This window comes from Mastigoproctus giganteus, chromosome 6, assembly GCF_048544385.1.
Source record: "Mastigoproctus giganteus isolate SK-2022 chromosome 6, ASM4854438v1, whole genome shotgun sequence".
In the NCBI taxonomy this organism is placed as follows: Eukaryota; Metazoa; Arthropoda; class Arachnida; order Uropygi; family Thelyphonidae; genus Mastigoproctus; species Mastigoproctus giganteus.
Genome location: NC_143580.1, coordinates 210,509,459 through 210,534,836, shown reverse-complemented (window position 1 = coordinate 210,534,836; position 25,378 = coordinate 210,509,459). Strand labels below are relative to the sequence as shown.

At 35.6% G+C, this 25,378-nt stretch overlaps 1 protein-coding gene across 1 annotated transcript in view; it reads left to right on the top strand.

The window, feature by feature from the left end:
- puf (ubiquitinyl hydrolase 1 puf) overlaps positions 1-25,378 on the top strand; it is a 1,022,896-nt gene that overhangs the window by 193,003 nt on the left and 804,515 nt on the right. The window contains exons 12-13 of the mRNA XM_090376705.1: positions 13,569-13,920; positions 22,761-22,888. Coding sequence (XP_090232831.1) covers positions 13,569-13,920; positions 22,761-22,888 — 480 coding nt within the window. The remainder of the gene's footprint in view (positions 1-13,568; positions 13,921-22,760; positions 22,889-25,378) is intronic.

The following is a 25,378-nucleotide window of genomic DNA, read 5'->3' as shown; positions in this document are numbered from 1 at the left end:
AGCACCAAACCGTGGGCGCTCCACTCATAACATTAGTCCACAAAGAGCAGTGTCCATCGATTACCACTCTCTGTCATCTCACACTTGACCGTCCATTTATCCATTGTGGCAACTTGACCTTAATGCTATACTGCTCCAATTTGTACAGTAGTCTTCCATGTGCGACAGCATAAAAAGTTTTCCTAAAATCCAAGTATATGATATGAAAATTATTTTTTGCATCCAGTTCCTTTGTGACCACATCATAGTACCCAATCAGATTTGCCAGACAAGACTTCCACTTAACAAACCCATGCTGTGTCTGAACTATAATTGCAGTCTTGTCTAGAAGATGGTCCTGCATTGCTTCTGTAACCAGTGACTCCATTATTTTCCCTGGAACAGAAGTTAAACTAACAGGTCTGTAATTACTCGTGTCACCCTTTGTTCTCCCTTTGTGAAATAGGGACACATTTGCATATCTCTAGTCTATGGGGACCTTCCCCAAGTCCAAGGAAGCTTTCATAATTATGGCTAAGGATTTGCTTACTTCATTTGCTGCTTACTTTAATATAACTGGATAGATCCTATCCACCCCAGATGCCTTTCTTATGTTCAATATCAACAATTTCTCCTCCACTTTGCTCCCAATTATTGCAAAATCATTTAACTTTCTGATAGAGTTTGATAAGCTTCTGTTCACTTCCCTACATAATTCCTTATGTGTGAATATAGATGCAAAATATTCATTCAGTTTGTCAGCTATGTTGGCAGGTTCATCAACAATCGAACTATCGATGTTAAGTGGACCAATCTGATACATCCACTTCCTTCTAGACTTTACATAAGTAAAGAAGCCTTTACTGTTTTTCTTTGCAGCCTTTTCCAGAGATTTCTTGTGATCTGCCTTTTTTCTTGCCTAACAGCCTTTGTGACTTGATTACAGACTATCTTATTTCTAGAATAGTCCTCTGTGTCTCCTGATAATTTATATGCATCCCATGCATTTTTATTCTCTGCTAAGGGTCTCATTGGTTCATCTGATATTGGCGCCTCTGTAGCCAGGTGGGCAGGAGCAGCAGTGCATAGCACACGCTTCTTGATTAGACCGGTGTTCGAGCCCGTGATCCACCAAATACATAGGATGTGGAAAGGTCAGGGAATGACCACCACATATCCCCAGAGCAATATGGCCTTAGTTGCTAATGCTCCTAAAAAACCAAATAACAATAACAACATCATCTGACATCCATTTAGGCCTAAACCTTGAACAGTATTTCTTAGTTGGCATGAAAAGTCTAGTAGCTTCAAAGATCAATTCCTTGAATGCTTTCCATTTAGAATTTGCTGCTGGTAACTTCATCAGTTGGTCCCACTGTATGGAATTTAAAAACTGTCTGAGACCACTGTAGTCACCTTTACAAAAGCAAAAACCCTTCCCTTTTACCCCTAATGGTACTTACATCTTTAAATGAATCCTACATCAGTACACTAGTGGTTGTACTGATGTAGGATTCATTTAAAGATAAAGGAACCACCTAGTGGTTCCTTTATTACTTACATCTTTAAATGTAAGTAATAAATGAGGAATCACTGCTGATAATCAGACAAGTGTATTACTCCTCAAATATGCCTCTCAAATATGCTGCTGGAGAAATCAATCATCCAATAAATCCACAAAAGTCTAGTGTGTGAGTGACCAAACCACCAGTTCCAATCAGTATCTGGGAAGTTAAAATCCTCCATTATAAGACAGTCTGGTTTACCAATACACTCTATTTCTCTGTATTTGTGTTTGTTGTACTCATCAGAGTCATTAGGCCTATAATATACGCCTACTCTTAACTTGGTTTTCCCAGTGCTTATATCACACCAAACTGACTCAACACCGCATTGTCCACCCATGTCAACTGGATGCACTTCCTTAGATTTTGTGTTTATTAACTAACAGTACCACCCCTTCTTCCCTTCTATTTTGTCTATCCTTTCTGTATACATTGTACTTCCCAAATTCCAATTGTGCATTCCTGATCTCTGTGTGACACGTCTCTGATATCCCAACAACATCAGCCTTTGATGTCTTCACCAGCACCTTAAATTCATCAAATTTATTAGTCCTCCTAGCATTGATGTAAGTGCAAATATACATGCACGTCTTCTTACTCTTAGTTACCTTAACACAACCCATGTATTTGCTTGTTCCATGATGACTCTCAGCCCCCCCAAGCTAGCAGTTTTCTGACCCACCTAACATTGCCTGAATAGCATCAGCAAATAATCTGGCATCCTTTCTCTTTAAGTTTATCCCTTTCCTGTAGAAACAGTCTCTCCTGTTAGCAAGCACAGACCACGCTGAGAAAAATTCTACCCTCCCATGAACCTTGCACATTGTCTCCAGGGCCGAATTAATCCTACCTCTCAACTTTTTTTCAACATTGACCTGTATTTGTTAACTAAGTTTGCATATCTCCTACTCTTAATGTCATTAGTGCTAATGTGTGCAACAATATTACCCTTTGTGCCCTTAAAAGATTATATCTGCTCTACAAAGTTTTTCCTCCTGGCTGACATACCCTGGTTGTATTCCACCTTTCCTTTTTGCACAATATATTTCCTGTCTCCCTGACAATAGAGTCACCGACAATAACTAGCTCCTGTGGAACCAGCACATTCTGCCCTGAAGGTTGCTGCTATATTGTCTGATGCACAAGAGTGATTTCTGGTATTGAGTTGGGCAGCTGAGAGTTTGATGGGCCCCAATTTCTTTACTCTCGTAGATGCCCATCAGAACGCTGAGTTGGCACCTAATTTCTTGACACTGTGCACCTAGCATACACAAATGCATCCTCCTTGGCTAGATAATGTCCTGTTCCAGGAAGGTCCGGAAACATTTTACAAGTTGCATATTTTTTTAGGCTGTGATTCATTGGAGAATCACCCCTTTGATTCTCCTCCGAGCCACAGCACTCCTGCTACTTTGTGCACATTGCTTTGCTGCTCTAGTCTGGGGCATGATTTCTATTTAAATCAATGTAAATAATTAACAATAAAAATTAATAAGGTTAATAAATATAATTGATTAATTTACTATACTAAATTATACTATACTTTATAAAATACCATACTAAGCTAATACAGTAATACGTATTCCGCTATATAGTTTTACGTTATACCTTAACTATCAAGTTCGAGATGTACATGATCTCAATGTTAATTTAGTTATATCCTTGGCTAAATACAAAAGATATATGCCCAATGAGTGATTAAAACCTTGAAAATACTTAATTATTACAATTAAAATCCTGATATTCTTCTACGCTACTGGTTGCGCTTCAGTATTTCTGCCAAAACACTGATATGCGTTACGAGTAGGGAATTGTAACTTATGAAATCACTAGCTAAATTTAAAAAATACTCTAACGAATGCTATTAAGCCTATTTAATCTATTTGTGATACACCAATTAATATGTTTACTAATCAAAAATATGATAAAATTTGAAAGAAAACTTTTCCGTTTGCAGCAGGTCCAGAAGTTGATGTCTTCACACCTATAGTCTCATTCCCAGCCATAATAAAATAGAATAAAACAGTTTACAGTAAATACAGAATGCTTTATTAGCACTTTCTGAATATATAAGCCAGATTTAAAAATGTTTCACCATTGGTAGTTTTCCAATAATAAATTGTATTGGAAAAACATCAGTTCTCAGAATCTCTGGGGTAAATGAAATTATATCTGTCAGTTCTGGTAGCTTGAGATAAATTTCATGGTATGATATGACCATGAGATATGGTATTTAGTGCAAAAGGCCATATTATGGAATCATCATAGTTAAAGATAATGTTTCTAATGTCATCAACATATCCTGTTGTTTATTGTTGACAAATACTAACTGAAACTGGATAGTTTTCTAGACTATCAGTTTCAGAATCTTCATTTTGTACAATATTTGATACCATTGTTGTGACAAGTGGAGTAGAACATTATTCGTGCAGATTTTCTGTTTCAGAATCATCACTTGAATCAGATTTATCACTGGGAGATTCTTGTTCAGTTATGGGCTCACAAGCAAAATTAGATGTATTTTCTGATTGAAAAAAGCCAGAAAAATATTTTGCACTTTTGAGAAGTTCTTTTTCTCTTTCTAGTTTTCTTTTTCGATTTGAAAATCCTGCAAACCTTTTTAGGAGGTATTTTGAAATATTAATAATAATTTTTAATTTCTAACCCTATAAAAAACAAAAACAAAAAAAGAACTGCAACTGGTGATCTGGGTGAAAACAAAAACTAAGTATTAAACAAGCACACTATTACAAGCAAATGCAATAACTATGTATCTCCCTTCACCAAAATCTGTTACTTCAACAATGAAAAATGTTCAAAATGGCTATGGCTATTTAAAATCCTTACAACAGAACCAGAATGACAAGACTACAGCATGACTATGACATGACATGACATGACATGACATGGCATGGCATTTGGACATGACTAGGCTGTCACCAGAATACCTTTAGACTATCTTACGGCAAATATGCATTACTATTTGACTAGTAAAAAATGTTCGATCACTTTACAGTACAGTACTACATCTTATTGTTTGATTTAAGGGAATTTTAGGAGTAATTCTGACTTTACACGACTTTCGGTTTATGCATCCCTCTTTGGAACATAACCAATGTTAAAATGTTTGGCAGTCAAGCTACTGAAACCGGTATGAATATCAGTAAGTTTTTTATTATTAAAGAAAATTTTTATATTATATTTAAATAATTTTTACCATTCTACTAAATTTAAAAACTGTTCTTACAAATATTAATAGCCTCATTGTTCTGTTTTTGGTGTCCCTTGCTAAGCTGTACCTTAATACGGCAGTGTTCATTGCTATCATGGTGGTATATAAAGGGCCTACACAGCTCTTGGTGTTATATATCTAACACCAAGTCACTGACCATTGAGTGTAGGCGCCTCCGTAGCCAGGTGGGAAGGAGCACCAGCGTGTAGCACACGCTTCTTGATTAGACCGGGGTTCGAGCCCGTCACCACCAAATACGGAGGATGCGGAAAGGTCAGGGAATGACCACCGCACATCCCCGGAGCAATATGGCCTTAGTTGCTAATGCTCCTAAAAACCAAATAACAACAACCATTGAGTGTATATATATATATATATATATATATATTAAAAAGTTCTTTCAGTGGAATAGGCTTGTAGTGGACATATAATGCTTGTGTGATTCCCAGAATTTCTATAAACTGTACTTTGTGACAGCAACTAGAATAATTGCCTGCTTGATTAAATGTGAATTATAGAAAATTATGGTGGATTTTGTTTAATGTGTTTTATTGTTAATAATATTTTATCATTAGTCATTTTTTTCTTTTTGTGAACATAATTATTGCAGGTAGCTAATTATTATAAATTGTAGGTGTCAGTAGAAAAATCAGTAAGGGTGTAAATAGTAAAACTTTTATTCTGGCTTCAGGAGAAGTTAAAACATTTAATGAACTTCCCTATTTCCTTGTTCCCTATCTGAAATTCTTATAGCAGAGTTTTCGGTAATATATTGTTACAGTATAACGGTTCTTAATGCATCAGCAAGTTGTTTCTCTATGTTTTTTGCTGTAAACAGTGTGTTCTCAGAAACAATATAGCTTTACAATTGACTTCAGATGTATCCATTTGGCTTGAATTCACAATTATGTTGCGGTAATTTTATTATATCTGTAAATGAAGGCCCTTATTGCCAGCTAAAGCATCAATTGTATCTATACTACAAGCAGAGAACTGAACCACTGAGCAAAAAAAAAAAAAAAAAAAATCGATAAGAAAATACAAATTATGTGCTTCCCTCCTCATGTAAGTAACTGTCCAGTTGACCTCCAAATTTTTTCAAACTGTCAGCCTTAACCTGCAGAAGCAACCTTGTTCGAGTAATGAACAACTCACTGACTAAAAGAAAATTTCCTGCAATTTCCTCTTCCCAGTAATTTGAATTTACTGTAACCAGTTAATGATCTCTAGTGTTATAATCACTATCCTCTCCAAATCGGGTGGAAAAGTTTGAATCCCCTCAATGACACTTAGAACTTTTATAGGCTTTTTCACTCCATGGCTGAGTTAGTTGGTCTTAGCTAAGGGTAGCAAGTGTTTTTTGTCCAGCAAAGGGCAAGGAAGATGCCACTCAGAAATAAAACATAAAAAAAATATTTATAAATATCTAAAGAAAAAAAAATAGAAAATCTATGTAGGTATGTATTTTTTTCCTCACTTAGGTAACTATCCAGCTTACCTTTGAACTTGCCCAGGCTGTCAGCCTCAACCGCTGATATAGAGATAACTTTTTTTCAGTAATTAACAGCTTGCTGGCTAAAAGAAAACTTTCTCCAGTTGAGTTCAATCTCTCTCTCTCTCCCGTAATTTCAGTTTGTGTCCCCTAGTTGTGAAATTCTTATAGGGTGAAAAATCTGCCATTATTCATTTTATTAACCCCTCTCAGAATCGTATAAACCTCAATCAGGTTCCCCTCTAAGGTGCCTATTTACCAAGATGTAACACACATAATTCAATTCTCTTTGGTTACCCTTTTGCCTACCTCACCATGGGAGTTGCCCATATGGGATTCTTTCAATAAGCTCAATGTCTTTTTTCAAATGAGGTCTTCATACTTGGACACTATTCCAAATGCAGTCTTATAATTGCATTATATAATGGGCCTCTCTATCTCTACAGGATATTGTTCAGCAGATCACATGGGCACCATGGGCTTAACTGGCTGCCTGATTACACTGCTTAGAGAACTTCATATCTACCACTATCATAATTCCCAGACCCCCCCTTCTTCCTCTGCTGTTTTTTAATTCAACCACCCCCAAGTGTATAAGTTATTTTGGGGTTGCTAGTCTCCAAGTGTAAGAACCTGTATTTTGCACCATTAAAACAAAACTGCCACTTTTCTGACCATTCTTGAAGCCTGTTAAAGTTATCTTGAAGGAGTGCTGCTTGGCACTGATCATTAATGACTCTCCTCCTAGTCTTTACTTTGTCTGCCAAATTTGATATCATGTACTCTATCCCTTCTTTAATGTCATCAAAAACAGTTGTCCAAGAATTGAACCTTGAGGGACCCCACTTCTGATGGTACACGAATCTGAAGAATATCCATTAATCACAACCTATCTGCCCTGCAGCCACTCTGCTATCGTTCTAGTAATCCCAATACATTCCAGTTGCCTAGCTAAAATCCAGATAAACTATATTGAACTTGTTCCTTACATCCAGCTCATAAGTAACTGTATCAAAATATCTTACCAGGTTAAACATGATTTTCCCATATGTTGTATCCTTCTGAAAACCATGTTGTGTGTGTCCTTCTGAATGCTATTTCTATCTAAATGTCCCTGGATTGTGCTCTTAATTATTGCCTCCAAGATTTTCCCTACCACTGAAGTCATACTAATTGGTCGGTAGCTACTGACTTCACTCTTAGAAAATCACCTTATGTATTGGTGATGCACTGGAAATTCTTCAATCCAAAGGAATCTCTTCTGAGTCCAACAGTGCCCTCATAATTAACCTCAGTGGTTCAATATACTCTCTTGCTTGCTTCCTAAAAATTGTAGGTAAATGGGCCTGTTATTATTCCTAAAAATTACTGGGTGTATGCCATTATCTCCAGGAACCTTACTTGCCTTACTTTTAGGCTTGAAAGTTTTTCTAATAAACAGTCATCTGTAATTTTGAAATCACTAATTTCATGTCACGAAGTGACTTTTGTTGATAAAGACCGATGTGAAGTATTCATCAGCAACATCAGCTGGGCTATCTAAGACTTTCTTACACCCAGTTCACAAGGGTCAGATCTGATTCATTTTCTTATTCTTTGTATTCACATACATGAAAAACTCCATGTCCCCATTCTTAGCTCTCTTAGCCAGTGCTTTCTCATACTCAGGCTTGGCCTTCCAGTCCTTATCTGTGATACTATTACATATCAACTTGTAGCTCTTCTAGGCATCAGTACTTTCCTTTGCTTTGTAACTTTCACATGCTGTCTTTTTCTACTCTATTAGACTGGCCAGCTCTGTATTCATCCCTCTCAGCATTCTCTTGTGCCATATTAAAAAAAAAAAAAAAAAAAAGTTTTTGTTTATACTCCAGCACGACCACCAGGTCAGTGGAGTTTACAATAAATCAGTCAATCAATACAAATGTTAATCATATTTAGTAGTCACAAGCTTGAACCCCCGGTCCACTCAAAGAGTGTGTGCTACTGCACTCGCGCCCTTGACCACCTGGCTACGTCAGGCTAATTTATTTATGGTATGTTTGCAATCATGGCTTCTGTGATTATTGCTTTAAAAGTATTCCGTAATTCTAATGTATTTGACATCCTCTGCAATCCATCCAATTAATAGATGCTGTGTAGTATCTTAAACTATCATTGTCCTCTGTTCTGAAATTAAAACTCATACCTTTACCTTTAACTATTGCAACATCTTTCTTCCTCTTCAGCTGTGTGATCATTACCTGCTGAGGGCGCCTCCGTAGCCAGGTGGGAAGGAGCAGCAGTGCGTAGTACACGCTTCTTGATTAGACCGGGGTTCGAGCCCGTCACCACCAAATACGGAGGATGCGGAAAGGTCAAGGGAATGACCACCGCATATTCCTGGAGCAATATGGCCTTAGTTGCTAATGCTCCTAAAAAAAACCAAATAAGATTACCTGCTGACTGTTCCTGTACTGTAAGCCCTGCGATATCATCTGATTTGTGAGTAAATATGAGGTGTAGAGAATTCTTACCCCCTAGTATTTTCTCTAATATGCTGGTACAAATAATAATCATCTAGTTTAATTAAAAATTTTTGTTCCTAATGGCTAGTTTCTTTTCCACTTCTTCCAGTCAATTAGGGGAAGATTGAAGTCAACCATAATAACACATTCACAACCCTCTAATGTGGATTACTCCCACTCTCATTAGTCCAACTTTCCTAACAGTGAGGTAATTTTCCTTGGCGATTTTAATGTTCACAACTTCAGCTGGCTTCCGTTTTCTAGTCACACCGACCAAGCAGGTCGAGATGCTGAGGCTTTTGCAGTTACTAATGACCTAGCACAGATTGCTCATTTACTTACAAGAATACCGGACAATCCTAATCATACAGCCAGTATGCTTGATCTTTTTCTCACAAACAACCCTTCTAAGTACACGGTCGAAGTGAGAGGTCCTTTAGGCACTTCAGATCACAACTTGGTGATTGTCTCTTCTCCAATGGAACCTTTATCTCATGGCTATTCCCAACCTCGTGTTGTTTGGCATTACAAGAATGCAAAATGGGATGACCTGTGAGACTTCTTTTCTTCTTTTCCTTGGTCGGATTACTGTTTCAAAACTTCTGATGTCAACGTTTGCTCAGATCGTGTCAGTGAAATTATTCTTGCAGGAATGGAATCCTTTATCCCACACTCCACTTTAAAATCTTGTCCTTTATCTAAACCTTGTTTTTCCAATAAATTTTTTTTTGGCTGATGCTGCATAAGCTCATACACTTGCTTTCTTGCATCACATGCCACTACTACTACTACTACAGCCAATACACTTGATATTTTTCTCACAAACAACCCTTCTAAGTACACGGTCGAAGTGAGAGGTCCTTTAGGCACTTCAGATCACAACTTGGTGATTGTCTCTTCTCCAATGGAACCTTTATCTCATGGCTATTCCCAACCTCGTGTTGTTTCCCATTACAAGAATGCAAAATGGGATGACCTGCAAGACTTCTTTTCTTCTATTTTTTGGTCGGATTACTGTTTAAAAACTTCTGATGTCAACGTTTGCTCAGATCGTGTCAGTGAAATTATTCTTGAAATCCTTTATCCCACATTCCACTTTAAAATCTCGTCCTTTATCTAAACCTTGGTTTTCCAATAAATGTGCTAAGGCTGTTCACAAGAGAAGAATGCTGCATATCGTAATTGGCTTGTTTCTAATTCTTCAGTTTCATTTTCTTTCTGCACCAAAGCTTGCAACATTTGTAAAGTAGTTATTAATCAGTCCAAACTAGAGTTTGAACAGGCTAAGAGTAGAAAACTTGCTTCTTGCCCTAATGGTAGCCGAGCATTCTGGTCTCTTGCCAAAACTGTTGGCCGCAACTTTTGCCCATCTCCCACCTCTGTCCAAACCAGATGGTTCTGTTGTCGCTTCAGCCAAGGATAAAGCTGACCTGCTAGCATCCCATTTTTCTTCTAGCTCATGTATTAATGATCTTCGTAAAACACCTCTAACCATTCTCAACACGCTCCATTCAATGCCTCCTGTGGCCTTCCGTCAAAAGGATATCAGAAGGATTTTGATGAATCTTGATATTAAGAAAGCTCCAGGTCCCAATGGTATTTCTCCACTTGTTCTCAAAACCTGTGCTCCTGAACTTACTCCTGTTCTTTGCCGCCTTTTTTCACTTTCTTATTCCAAACGTGTTTTTCCTTCTGCTTGGAAATTTGCTCATATCCAGCCAGTTCCTAAAAAGGGTGACAAATCCCTCCCATCCAATTATCATCCCATTGCAATTACTTCTACTGTTTCTAAAGTAATGGAGAAATCAATTAACCGCCAACTCTTAAACTACCTAGAAACCTTCCGTCTGATCAAGGATCGCCAGTATGGATTCCATCAGTGTCGATCCGCTGGTGATATTCTGGCTTATGTTACCCATTTATGGACTAATTCAATGGAAAGGTTCGTTGAAACACAAGTAGTGCTCTTGACATCTTAAAGGCTTTCGATCGTGTTTGGCATAAAGGTCTTCTAAACAAGCTTCCATCTTTTGGTTTGCCAACTGTTTTTAGTAATTGGTTATCCAGTTTTCTCTCTGATCACTCACTGAGGGTGATGGTAGATGGCTCTCTGTCTTCTAACTTCTCCACTAATGGCGGTGTCCCCCAAGGTTCAGTTCTTTCCCCCACTCTTTTCCTCTTGTGACCTTCTTCCATTGACTGGAAATGCTATCCATAGTTTTGCCGATGATAGCACATTGCATTCCACTTTCCATTTTGAGAAACCTTGTCCTGCTCAATCAGCTTCAACTTCTTGAAAATCTGCTACCAATTCCTTAAATGCCGATCTTCAGGTAATTCTCCAGTGGGGCAAAGACTAACTTAGTTGATTTCAACCCTTCTATAAGTCTTGTCTTATATCTCGCAAAAAGGATTCTTCTGCTCCTATGCTTATCTTTAGTGACACTTCGATTTCTAGGCAAAATTATATATCTCTTTTGGGGATTACCCTGACTTCTAATATCTCTCTCTCTCTCTCTCTCTCTCTCTCTCTCTCTCTGCACAAGCACATTACAAATATTGCTTCCTCTGCATCTAAAAAACTTGGTTTTCTCTTTCGCTCTCGGTGTTACTTTTCTTCCAAACAGCTGCTCACTCTATATAAATCGCAAATCCGCCCTGCCATGGAATATTGTTCCGACAGCTGGGGTGGTGCCCCCAAAACCTCTCTCAGGCTTCTTGATTCCATTCAGAAGAGGGCAGTTAGGTTAATTAATGATTCATCTCTAACAGAGTCTCTCCACTCGCTTTCTCATAGATGTACTGTTTCTGCTGCATGCCTCTTCTACAGATACTTCCATGGGCACTGTTCTTCTGAATTGGCTTCTATAATTTCCGCTCTCTCTCTTTCAAAACAGTCCGAACATGTGCCACCACCAGCCAACATCTGTGTACTGTCCAACTTCAAACTCACAGAACCAACTTTTCATCTTCCTCATTTATTCATTCAACTGCCGTTTTCTGGAACAACCTTCCTTCCTTCATACGTATTTCCGGAAAATTACAATCTACAGAAGTTCAAGTCCAATGTCAACAAATATCTTCTTTTGTCTTCTCAACCTCCAACCCAAGCACGGTACTAAGTGCTATAGGTTCTAATACCTCTCGTGTTTGGGGTTCACATAAAAAAAAAAAACCTTTGCTTCCAACTAACTTACACTACACAGTTTCTGTGCTGGCAGGCTTAGAAGCCTTTTAGTCAACACAAACAAAATGATAAAATGTATTGTCTAATACAATCACCGATTGGCTGAATGTTTATTGATAAATTTACTTGGAACATTTCACAAAACATGAACTTTTTTTTTTTTTTTTTTCCGTGGTAATCACCAGGGCCATTTCTGGTCTGAAAATGTATTTCTACATTGGGAACAAAGCCTGATTCACTTCTAGTTTTTAAGGGTATACCCAAAAGAGTCTTTAAATTCCTTCAAACAGCCAGTGAATAATCATTGTAAAAATACATTTCCACTCTCCATGATTGTTGGGTGTCCCTTGCTTTGTATTTTGTATGACTAGCATTATCCCAGGTTTCTTCGAGGTAATAAATTTGTTTTCCATTCTACTCAATATTGTTTAGTAGCCTGCAAATATTTCTGTCTTTAAATGATAACATCATTCCTTTTTTTTATTTACAGTTATCTCTTGCATTTCTTAGTGGTATATTAACGTAAAATCTGTCTTAAGAACTACTGCCTGCATTTTAAGTCTGTTATTTCTACTCTTTTACAAGTTTATATTGTGACATTTTATTAAACAACACAGCACAGTAAACTGTGTAGAAAGAAAGCAGTTAGTGTATATGATACTTTTATATGAAAGTTCACAACACCAAAACCTACACATATAGGTAATGGCATATCGTTGCCATTATTAATGCTATATATGTATGTGGGAAGCTTTTATTATGTAACTGAGCCATTGCTTGTTTAATACTGAAATGTAATTTTGTTTCTCTGTAAACAGTGCCTCAATATGGAAGTGTGTTGTTTGCTATAAGAAATTATATATTTTAAGTTTTTTTCAAGAATTCAAAAAGTAAACCGAAATCATAACTCTCGATGAATTCTGTGAATGTTTTCAGCTGATGAAGAAAATAAGTTGATTCTTAAGTTTTAAAACTATGAAATATTTATTGTTTCTTTGAAACAATATCTTTCAAAGAAACTAAATATTTCATTCAGTGTTTCAAAGAAACAAATTATTTCTTTGAAACTATATGTATTTAAGTAAATATATATATATATATATAAAAATAAATAAATAAATAAATAATTGTTATGTAATTAATTGTAATATTGCTATTGATTATTGTCTTTCAAACCATTGCACATGCATTTAATTCAAGCTTAGGATTTTATACTCTCTGTGTAAGTCAACCGTATAATTTTAGATGAGTTTTTAGTGACTTATATGTTGTATATATGATACATAAATTTTATATTTCCTTAAGATTGGTATTTTTCCAAGCCTTTGAAACGTATTGCTTTTTTTTTTTTTTTTTTTTTTTTGAGAGATTTGGATTTTTGAATATTGGTTCACTCCTATTTATCATAAAATAATTATTTTCTTTCTGAAAATGTTTCTGTCTCACTTTCTTTACTATGTTTGCAAATTATTAGTGACCATTTGAATAATTTTTAATATAATAATAGTGATTCATTTGTTATAAATATTATTCCTAAAAGGTGTATTTTTATTATTTATGTATTTAATTCTTTGGATTTATTATTATTATCATTCTCTTATTACAGAGACTTGGTAGAGGACATTTTAAGTCCAGATGAAGGTAGCTGCAACAGCTCAAGAGTAAGCAACAAATCTGAAAAAAATATGGCAGATTTTGAAGGTGAAGAATCAGGTTGTGAAGAGGAATTAGCACAATTAGCAGCCCATGCTCAAGCACAGCTGGGATCTCATCCAATGACTCAAAGACTAGCTAATATGGCTTGCATGTATACTCCTCAACTTCATGGAACTAAAACTCATCATCATCATCACAGAGGACCAGTTCGAGAATTGAGCATCATGAACCACTTTGATCTAGAGTCTGTGTGTAAACCTGGCCAAACTTTATTATGGGATTTACTTCAAGAAGATAAAATTGTATGCGAAAAAAATTTAAATAGTATTTTAAAAAAATTAATTTTAAACAATATTTGCTTTATTGTTGTTTAAAAATATATCATTATTATATGTTTGTTTTTATTGTTTAGGATGCTATTACTAGAAATATGTATTAATCACATAAATATCCAAACTTCTTGAAAGGTTTTAAGCTTGTAGTAATTAACCAACATAAAAAGGACTGCTAGAAAATCCTTTTTAATGTAAAAGCAGAAATCTGATACTTATACTTTCAATACTTGTCAGCCAATCTGAGGATTCATTGGATAATGAAAATATTCTTAAGAAAAGACTATTGGATAACAAATGGAAAAAGTGCTTTAAGTGTCATTACCCATGTTTTCATTCACATAAGATTTTTGAAAAATGGCCATGTTTTTTGATTGTTTTATGGCTTAAATGTTATTATATTTTTAAGGTCATTTTCATTTCCTGTCAGAAATCAGCTGCTCTTTAGTAATGTTATTGCAACTTGTTGATGGTGGCAGTCCTATGTACAGTTCAGATTTTTCTACCTAACCCATTAGGATTAAGCTATACAATACTTAAATTGTAAATCCTAGGCCATGTAAATCCTACTAGAATCATCATTATTTCACATAAGTGATTATTTTGTTTTTGGACTAAAAAAAATATATAAATAAATAAATAAATATAATAATAATAAATAAATAAAAATAAATAAATAAATAATAATAAATAAATAAAAATAAATAAATAAAATAATAATAAATAAATAAAAAGAAAACACCTTCAAGAGAGAAGTATAGAGGCTCTTTTGAAAACTTAAAATAACAGCACTAAATTGCTTTTGTTTTGGTCCTTAATTAAATTTTATTTTTAGCATTTTTTTTTTTTTTTTTTTTTGCACCTAAATTTGAATTGACTTTTATAGTTTCTTAAATGGTAATTTAACAGTATTTGCATTAGTTACCAAATATGTCTCTGACTTAACACTTCTGCTGACTCATATTCCAGAATATAAATAAATTTTTTGATGGCTTATGTGATCTAGTATTGAATGACATTGAAATACTGTTTTTGTTTTGTTTTTTTTTTTAATTATTTTTTTATTACGTTGATTTTAACAATTCTTTGCAAGTTTTTTTTTTTAACGTTATATTTAATATTTTCATGTTAATTTGACAATCTAAAATTAGTTCAATTCTGATTTTGGATTGACAAATTAAAATTTGCTTATATAATAATCTGTAAAATGAAAGAAAAACTCATAAATATGGCAAAATGTAAAGTTATAAATGTATTATGAATAGGAATTCATTTATACTACATTAATAATATAAGTACATTTATAAATATGGATATAGTATGCATGTAAATAAATTTACATTTTTGCCTTTCCTGCAAATGGTACTATGTTAATTTCAAATCAGCATTCTGCAAATGAGAGCTGCATCCTTGTTGCTCCCCATATTCAAGTAGAGTCTCATTAAGGTTGACACTTAACACATTTATCACATTTATTGATAAGTTGCAGTTTTGTTTAGTGGAAAGATCAGTCCTTTTTTTTCCATTTTATCTTGATGATAGACATGCACATCAACTCAAATACTAAAAAAGTCTGAGAAGAACGTTAAAATTAGCCTTACAGTTTGCTACCCTACACCTTTAACTGACTCCATTTATTTCCCTCTTTTATCCAATTTGACTTCTGTATATACTGCAGAGACTGATTACTTTGCATCCTAGTTAAACCATTGCCAGATAATGGAGATTACTATACACTGAGTGATCACTGAATTATGACCATCCCTATGAAAACTGAATGCAACCCATTGACTACGTGAGGTACAAGATAGGGTGTTAGTGGGTGGTTCAGTAGATAGTAAAATTCTGAGTGTGATGGGTAAAAGGAAGGATTTATCGGACTTTGATAAAGGACAGATTGTGGGAGCTCGACAATTTCCAAATGGCTGAACTGGTGGGGTGTTTGATGTTTGATAGCTGCCGTTGTTAAACTGTACCAGGGCTGGCGTCAAAATAGTCAAATAACGACCTGACAGCAAAACTGCAAAGGTCAGTGAAAGCTTGATGTTAGAGGTGAGTGCCGGGTCTGATGACTCATACAGGCGAACATGTGCAGCACTGTTGAAGAGTTGACTATCCAATACAACATGGGCCAACCTGGAACAATATCTGGCATGACCATGCATCACATGTTTGCACGTATGGACTATACCAGCAGACGACCCCTGCGGCGTCCTCTCCTAACCAAGGTTCATTGGCGTAACAGACTCGCCTGGTGCAAAGAGCATGCAAGTTGGACGTTAGAAGACTGGAAGAAGGTGTGCTGGTCGGATGAGTCATGTTATTTACTCCACACTGTGGATGGTCATGTACGGATTTGGCATCAACAACACCGAGGCTCTTGATCCATCATGCATGATATCAAAAGTGCAGGCTGCTGGAGGAGGTTGTGTGGGGCATGTTTCACTTGCAGGAACGTGGACCCCCTGGTGCAAAAACGTTTCACTGGTCTCCGCTATCATCAACTGCTTGCTGACTGTGTACACCCTGCTATATTACACTTTTTTCCCGAATGGTGAGGTGTCTTCTAAGATAACAGTGCGCCAAGCCATATGGCACTTGATGTGTAGGAATGGTTTGAGGAACACAATTCTGACTTCCAGCATATTGATTGGCCTCTGAACTCCCCTGATATCAATCCCATAGAGCACTTGTGGGACACTATGGAAAGGCATATCAGACACCTGGATACACCAATCACCTCCATACCTGCATTGCTGACCGCATTACACACAGCTAGGTTGGCCATACCTCCCGAACGCTTCCGACATCTCGTTGAATCAATGCCACGTCAGATAGCTGCTGTACTGAGGGCAAAAGGAGGACCTATGAAGTTAGGTAGGTGGTCATAATTCAGTGATCACTCAGTGTACGTTACAATTGTATAAAAATTTTCAGTATCAAATTCTTCACTGGTGATTGAAAAATTTAATTATTTTATGAATTTGGCTGAAAAATGTTTCCATCTCAGTAATGGTGTTGTTATACAGGATAGTTGTAAAGTCCTTAGCTACTTCGCTATTTTTAGAAAATAAAATGTAAAAGGAAGTATTATAGAACTTTTTTACACAGTTAGGCCTAAAGTTTATTTATTTTTTGAGAAAAGAAAAATAGTTCTATTTTCAATACCAGAGGGTCCAAATTTTTATATCAAGATGTTTCATTGTATGAATAACAAGACAAATATTTAATATTTCATTTTTTAATGAAAAAACTGTAGTGTTATTATGGCTTTCTGCCTTTTTCAAGCTCTCTAATGTAACAAAACTTCTATGTTCAAGAACCTCCCATTAACATCATTATGAGATTTGAAGAAATAACAAATATCTGTGGTAGAGATCCACAAACTGGATATATTCTGGAGTTTGGTCAGAAGTTGTTGCGCTGATGGCTGAATTGATGAACACTCACAATATTTCTAGCATGCATATGTGGCTTCTCGAACTGTTGATATTCCTTGGATCACTGTCAGTAAGGTTCTTCATGTTTATGTGTATAGTGGTTTCACCACTCTCATTCTGAGTGGTCTGAGTTTGAGTCCTGTTGTGGACTGGAGGAATTCCCAAAGGTTTCTTCAATCAGGACTGTGGTTATCCATTCTCAGGTGGAGGAAGTAATGTTTTTTCCCATTGAATTATTCTCGGTTTTTCAGCCCACACAGTATTATTTGGAGGAACTACCTCAGATATGAAAACACTTCTGTGTTCGAGTAGATTTCCATAGAGTGAGTTGTTTAGAAGTGCTAAAAGTGAAAGAGGAAGGTCTAGTTGTTTTTATGCAAAGGAAAAAGTATTTCTGACATGCCTTTTGAGTATATTGATCATATGACAATAAAGGTTATCCTAGTGACAGGCATAACCGAGAGTAATCAATTCATTTGAATAATTAGTAGTTACTAACTGCTAATGGGTGTAATTATGAGGTTATACTTAATTTGTTCAATTACAGCAAATTATTCACATATATTTCAGATGATTGGTAGTTAGTAATTTACTTTCTCAATATCTCTAACAATTCTCTTGTTACAGATATTCTGAATAATTGTTAATAATTTTTACTCTTTGGGGGGTTATTTTTAATAATTTTGTAATGTAAATTAAATGTAAATTTAAATTCGCTTTTAATTTCATAAATTTTTCATTTACTACTTGCATATAAATAATACTTGTATTATTAATGAAATGTATAAACAGGGTGTTTTTAAATTTGCACAGTACAAGCATAGGAGCATATTCTTCAGCTAAAAATAAGACAAGAAGTTCCTTTAAAAATATATTTCGAAAGTTTTATATCCAAGATATTAAATGTTAACGAAACAAAACAAAACAAACCTCTGAAATGAATCTCTAAAAGGAAAACATTTAAAGCAGCTTTTCACGGTCTCTAATGTAACAAAACTGTTGGTCTAATGAAACAAAACTATTTTAAATTCTATCATCAGTCGGTCCACCAACTGATGATAGAATTTAAAAACTGTCTGCGACCACTGTAGTCACCTTTTCAAAAGCAAAAACCCTTCCCTTTACCACTGGTGGCAGTTACATCTTTGAGTCAATTCCACATCAGTACACTGTGATCATTGTCATCTAGTGTTCCTTTATCTGCAGATTCTTAAGGCATGAATAATCACTGCTGATAATCAGACTAAGAGTATTACTCCTTCTGATTGCCTCTCAAACATGCTGCTGCAGAAAGCAATTATACAATAAATCCACAAACATCTTGCTAGTATGTGAGTGACCAACCCACAAATTCCAGTCAATATCTGGGAAGTTAAAATCCCCCATTATAAGACAATCTGATTTACTGATCTCCTCTATTTCTCTGTACTTGTGTTTGTTGTACTCATCAGAGTCATTAGGCCTATAACATACTCCTACTTTTAAGTTGATTTTCTCAGTGCTTATGTCACACCAAACTGATTGAACACTGCACTGTCCACCCATACCAACTGGATGCACTTCCTTAGATTTCGTGTTTATTAACTAACAGCATCACCTCTTCTCCCCTTTTATCCTTTCTGTACAAATTGTACTCCCCAAATTCCAATTTTGCATTCTTTATCTCTGTGTGACACCATGTCTCTGATATCCCAACAATATCAGCCTTTGATGTCTTCACCAGCATCTTAAATTCATCAAATTTACTTACTGTACTACTACTACTACCATTGGTGTACATGCAAGTATACATGCACCGGTTCTTACTCTTAGTTACCTTAACACAACCCATGTATTTACTTGTTCCATGATGACTCCCAGCAGTCCTTGAAATCTCCACTACCTTTGCTTTCCAGGCTTCTGCTCATTCCAGTAGAAGCAGTGCAAAAATCACTTTCACCTCTTCCTGTGGCTACTATTAATCCATTAGTCTGTGACCCCCCCCCCCCGAGCTAGCAGTTTTCTGACCCACCTAACACTGCCTTGATAGCATTAGCAAATAATTTGCCATCCTTTCTCTTTAAGTTTATCCCATCACTGTAGAAACAGTCTCTCCTGTTAACAAGCACAGACCATGCTGAGAAAAATTCTACCCCATGAACCTTGCACATTCTCTCCAGGGCTGAATTGATCGACAAGGCTATCATCATATACAGGAACTCCCTGACTTACGTAAGGGTTGCGTTCCATGGAACGCTACTAGTGGGGCAATTTCCACCATGCTTGTGCAGCACTCACAGCTGTGTTTGCTGAATTGATTGAATCAAAAAAGAAAGGTTCGACGAACATGTAAATAGAATTATTTATTATATTTATTCAATTTTTTTTCTCATGTGCAGGAAAAATTACAAAAGCATGCAAGTTAAAAAAAATTTCAATTATAAAATTACAAAGAGTGGAGACAGGCATAATGTCAGTAAGTTTTACCTCTCAAGCATCGTTGCAAGAATCAATGTCTTCAGCTGATAAGTATGCTGTTGCGGAGGTTGAGGGCTGTGGAGAATTAGAGGGGGCAGGCCACTCAACCTTGCGAAAGAACATATTAATGGATGACTGGACAGTGGCTTTTTTCTTTTCAAAGATTTCTTTGAAAAGAAAGATTTCATAGATTTCTTTGTACAAGCAAGCATATCATTCGCCTTTCTGTTAACTTTTAATTATCATTCGCTGTCAGGATTCATCTTCTCAAACCTCGCCATTGCCGATGCAATTTCACGAAATGCCATTGCCATCTCTCTGGTGATGATATGTCTTAGCTTCTCATTTGGTTCATCTTGAGCTTCGTGAGCATTTTCTTCTTTCACTATCGCTGCCTGCAAGTCAATAAGTTCTTCATTAGATAATTCCCTCTCTTCATTTTCTGTTAACTCCTCCACGTCTTTGGCACCAACCTTCAACTGAAGTAGCTCGGCAACCTTTACAATCTTATCTGTAACCTCTTCATATAATTCTTCTTTTTCAAATCCTTTGAAGCCTTTTACATGCCGTGGGCATATTTTCTTCCATGTGCCATTAAACAACTTTTAGTAATTTCCACCCAGGCCTTATTAATGTTTAAGATGGTGTGGTAAATATTGTAAGATTTCCAAAAGTCTCTTAACGTAAAATTTTTCTCATCGTCTACTGCAGACAATGCCTGAGCACACGTGCATAAATAGTATGCTTTTAAATTTGAAATAACACCCTGATCCCTAGGTTGGATGAGTGAAGCTGTGTTTAACAGTAGAAATATGACTCTCACGTTCAAATTTAAATCATCTAGATGCGTAGGATGTCCAAGAGCATTATCTAATAGAAACAAAATCTTGAAAGGAACGTTGTTGTCTTTATAATATTTTTCAACCTCAGGAATGAAGCAGCATTTAAACCAATCCTCAAAGAGATATTGTTATCCATGCTCCCTGGTTTGATCGGAAATGCACGGCTTTATTGATGGCTTTATTGATGCTCTTAAATGCACGAGGATTTCCAGAATGGTAGAAAAGCAGTGGTATTAATCTGTAATCTCCCACAGCATTAACCCCAAGCAAGAACGTGGCCCTATCTTTTGACACCTGAAACCTGGCATTGTATTTTCTTCTTTGGCAATATATGTTCGCTCCAGCATTTTTTTCCAATATAGAGCAGGCTCGTCAATGTTAAAAATTTGCAGCTTTGAATAGCCGCCTTCATCAATAATTTTTTTGAACACATCACAAAATTTCTCTGCAGCTGTAGAATCGGCACTGACGACTTCACTGCATACTTTAATGTTTTGGAAACCAGCGCGATGCTGGAACCTATTAAACCACCCATTGCTTGCTACGAACTTGGGTTGGGGTTTGCCGTACTTATCCTTAATATCTTTATAAATACTTTTTGCTTTTGCTTGATTGGTCATTAGACTCAGGGGCAATTGCTTCTGAATCTGATTTTCCATCCATATTATTAATAGCTGTTCGATCTTCAGTATAGCACCTGAACACTGTTTTCTGATCACTGTTAATCTTAAGTGTGTTGATCCTTTGCATGTATAGCACACTGTCCTTTAAAATAGTATTCACTGTTGAAACAGCGAGACCTAATTCCCTTGAAATAGATGGCAAACTTTGTCCTGCTTCGTACTTCTTAATAATTTTTATCTTCATTTCTAAATCAATTTTGTTTTGTGTCCTGGCACTACCACCACTTGCACTTTCTGTTGGTCACGTTTCCTTCTTCATTGTAATACCTAAATAAGAATGAATAGAAGTTTCTGAAAATTTGTTTTTTATATGATTGAAAATTTCAGTGAAGGGGAACACATTTCACAATAATAGCGCAAAAACCCACACAATTATAGTTATCGGTATTATCGCAAATGCAATAAAATCGAGTTTACTACCCTGCTTCGTACTTCTTAATCATTTTCATCTTCATTTATAAATCAATTTTGTTTCATTTCCTGGCACTACCACCACTTGCACACTTTTTGTTGGGTACTTTCCCTTCATTATTGTTATACATAAATAGGAATTAAGAGAAGTTTCTGAAAATTTGTTTTTATATGATTGAAGATTTCAGTGAAGTTGAACACATTTCACCATAATAGCTTAAAAACCCACATAACTGCAGTTATCGGTATTATCGCAAATGCAATAAGATCGAGTTTACTACCCATTTATAATTAGATTCACTAACAGAAAAGCCCAATAAACCAGAAAGGGCAAATTATTTTTTGGGCGTGACCTCCAGAAACGTGATTTAGAAAAATATCGCAAAGGCATTCAAAATTGATTCTTTTAATGGGAACATATGATAACGATGAAAGCGTAGTGCAATTTCCATTATAAATATGACCTTTTAGAAAGACAAATAGCCTTGTCATACAGTGAAATTTTCAACTTCCAAGACTTTGAACGAATTACAAAAAAAAAAAAAAAAAAAGTGCTATTGGGTTTAGATTATGATATTTCCACGATTTTTTAAGTTTGCGCTGGCCAGCAAAAACATATGTAAAGTCGAATTTCCATAAGTCGAGTATTGCGTAAGTCGGGGAGTTCCTGTACTCCCTCCTCTCTTGTCTGGGCAGAATTGTAGACACTGTCAAAAAAAAAAGTCTTTAAAGTTCAGTTTTTTGCAATTTAAAATTGTGTGTTTAGTAGGATAGCTCCATTGTGTGATTTAAAACAGAAAATTTGATGTGAAATTTACTGTTACTTCATTATTTATTAATTAAGTTTATGAATAAATTAATGATCAGTAAATGCATTTTTAGTATAAAAGTAGTTAGCCATTTTTAAATAATCATAGTTACGTGTCCATTGATATGGAATGGTTTTTGTTATACCAAAGTGTAAATTTCTTTGTTAGGTTCAGCTTGGTGAAGGATTAGCTGTTGAAGCAGAGAAAGTCCTTTGTAATTTGGTCTGCTTTTCAACTGATAAGATGATAAGAATGAAATTTATAGAAGGATGTTTAGACAATTTAGCAAATAACAGGTATGTAAAATGTTGCCATTGTTTTTGTTACTATTATTATTAATATTATTACGGCTGTTTAAAAAAGAATGCTCATAATTTTTTTTTCACAACATATCTTTGTTAATCATGCTGATTTTGAGGGTCCTTTTCAAAGCAGTCCCCAATTGATGAAATGTACCTACTACAATGTTTCTGCCATTCTTCAAAAACATGGTGGAAGTAATTTTTTGACATGCATTTGAGAATTGCCTCCAGTGTTTTTGTGCAGGGTGCAAGGTCAGGGTTGTAGATAATATCAAACATGTTCCTCAGATGAGGAACGTATTTGACATTAATGCAGGCTAAGTACTTGATGACAGTATGATCAAAGCAGCCATGTGACAAATGTGATCCCACTAGGTATGTTGTAGAGTTCTGCAGTAAGGTTCCATAACCGTTGTATGATGTGGCACAACATGCTAGTAAACAATTCCTTGAATGTCATAAAAAGAGTAAGCACAACAGAAACAAGCAGAGGTTATGGCTTCCTGCAGAAGCCATAACCTTTGCTTTTTTCTGTTTTGGCGATATGGTAGACCTCTAAACGGACCTTTGTTGCTTACTCTCTGGGTTGAAATGATGGAGCCATGTCTCATCTGCAATTATCACCATCTTCAGTAACCATCTGTTGCATCTCCTGATAAATCTCCATGCGAACTTGCTGTTGCTTGGTTAAGAGTGGTCTTGGTACTCAGCATGCTCAAACATGTGTCATATGCAAATGATTGTGGAGAATACTGTGCATGCTTTCTACATATTATTCTCAACATTTCTGCCAGTTACCATACTGTTTTACAGCTGACACTGCTTACTTACTGTTTCACTGCTTTTGTAGTAAATGTGCTCTCACAATTACAGAAACAGTACTTATGCTTTCTGTGGTGATAGCATTGGTTGGTAATCCAAGACCACCGATTTTTGTGATTGAATCATGTCTATCTTTAAACATTCTAAACCAATTTCAAGTTGTACTACATGGTAGTGTAGATTCACCATAAGCCTCTTTTAACATTTCGTATGCTTCAGCTGATGTTTTCTTGAGACGTAAACAAAATCTGAGTATAGCATACTGTTCCTCGTGTGGTCCATTGTTACGAAACTGAAGAGGCATAAACTTGATTGACTGTCGAGGTCACACCATGCACACTAGTGAACTGTGCAGTTGCTATGTGATGCAGCTTGGTTTCGTCTTAAATTCCACAGCTTAGCTAGAAATAGCAAGCAGTGTTGTTTTTCATGAAAAATTATGATCATTCTTTAATCGTATTAAAGAATGATCTTAATATGATTACTTCTGTAAACACTTGAAGTGCCTGAGAAATTGAAAAAGTAAGAGATCTCACCTGCATTTCCTATGTTGTGGTGGGCAGATTGGGATTCAGACCCATTGCCTGCTCCTCATGGGGTAACTCTTAATAGGGTCCTTTCCAGATATATGGCTGCTGAATTAATTATGATCATCTACCAAGCATGCCCTCTTAATTAGTATTTTGTCATAAAATTTATTACAGTTTTACTGGAGGAAGCATAATAAGAACAAGAAAAGTATAATTGGCTACATAATTATAGAAAAGGATCTTAAACAACCAGTTAAAGAGAATTTTAGTGGGAGCTGAAAAAGAAGCGTGTGTGGAGATTTGGATCTCCGCGCGCACACACACACACACACACACACACACACACACACACACACACACACACACACACACACACACACACACACACACACACACACACACACAAATTTGAGATTTAGATACTAGCCAATTGTGATTTACTATGTTCACATCTGCTAACTCTCTGGATTTACAATGGAGAATCTGCCGACTTTTACTCTTTCACCCTTCTCCACCTCATTGTTATAATATAGTTGGTGACAAGTTTCTACACCTTTTTACTAAAACTCAGTTTTTCTCCTTTTTATTTTCACAAAAAAAAACAGCTATGTTAAAATTGGATTTTGTTTTATTCTTTTTTTTTTTTTTTTTTTTTTTTTTTTAATTTTGTGAATTTCTACTTATTTTTGTTATGAAATTGGCTGTCAGGTATGTTGTTGGTATTCTACATTTCAAAATAGAAATGTGCCATAGTGCAAATGCATGTACTTGTGTGGTGTGAAACTAGTTAACAATGTCCTTCAGTAAAAAAACTAAAGAAATATAATGTAAAATTTCATAAGATGTATATAAGATTTTCGATATATTGTAAAATCTGGAAAAAAAAGGAAAAGGAAAAAGTAATATTTTTCTTGTTGACTGTATATCATTGTCATTTTTAAAGTGGTGGGAAATGCAGTGTAATCAGACATTTTCCAAAAAAAAAAAAAAAATTAGCATAACAACAGACAGCATGAGGGGAATAGAAAGAAATGTAAAAATAGATGTATTTTATAATGATAATATACACATTGAATGTTTTAAGGTATTGCTTGAATGTTTATTTGCATATTTTTGCCATCTTCTTCTTTTT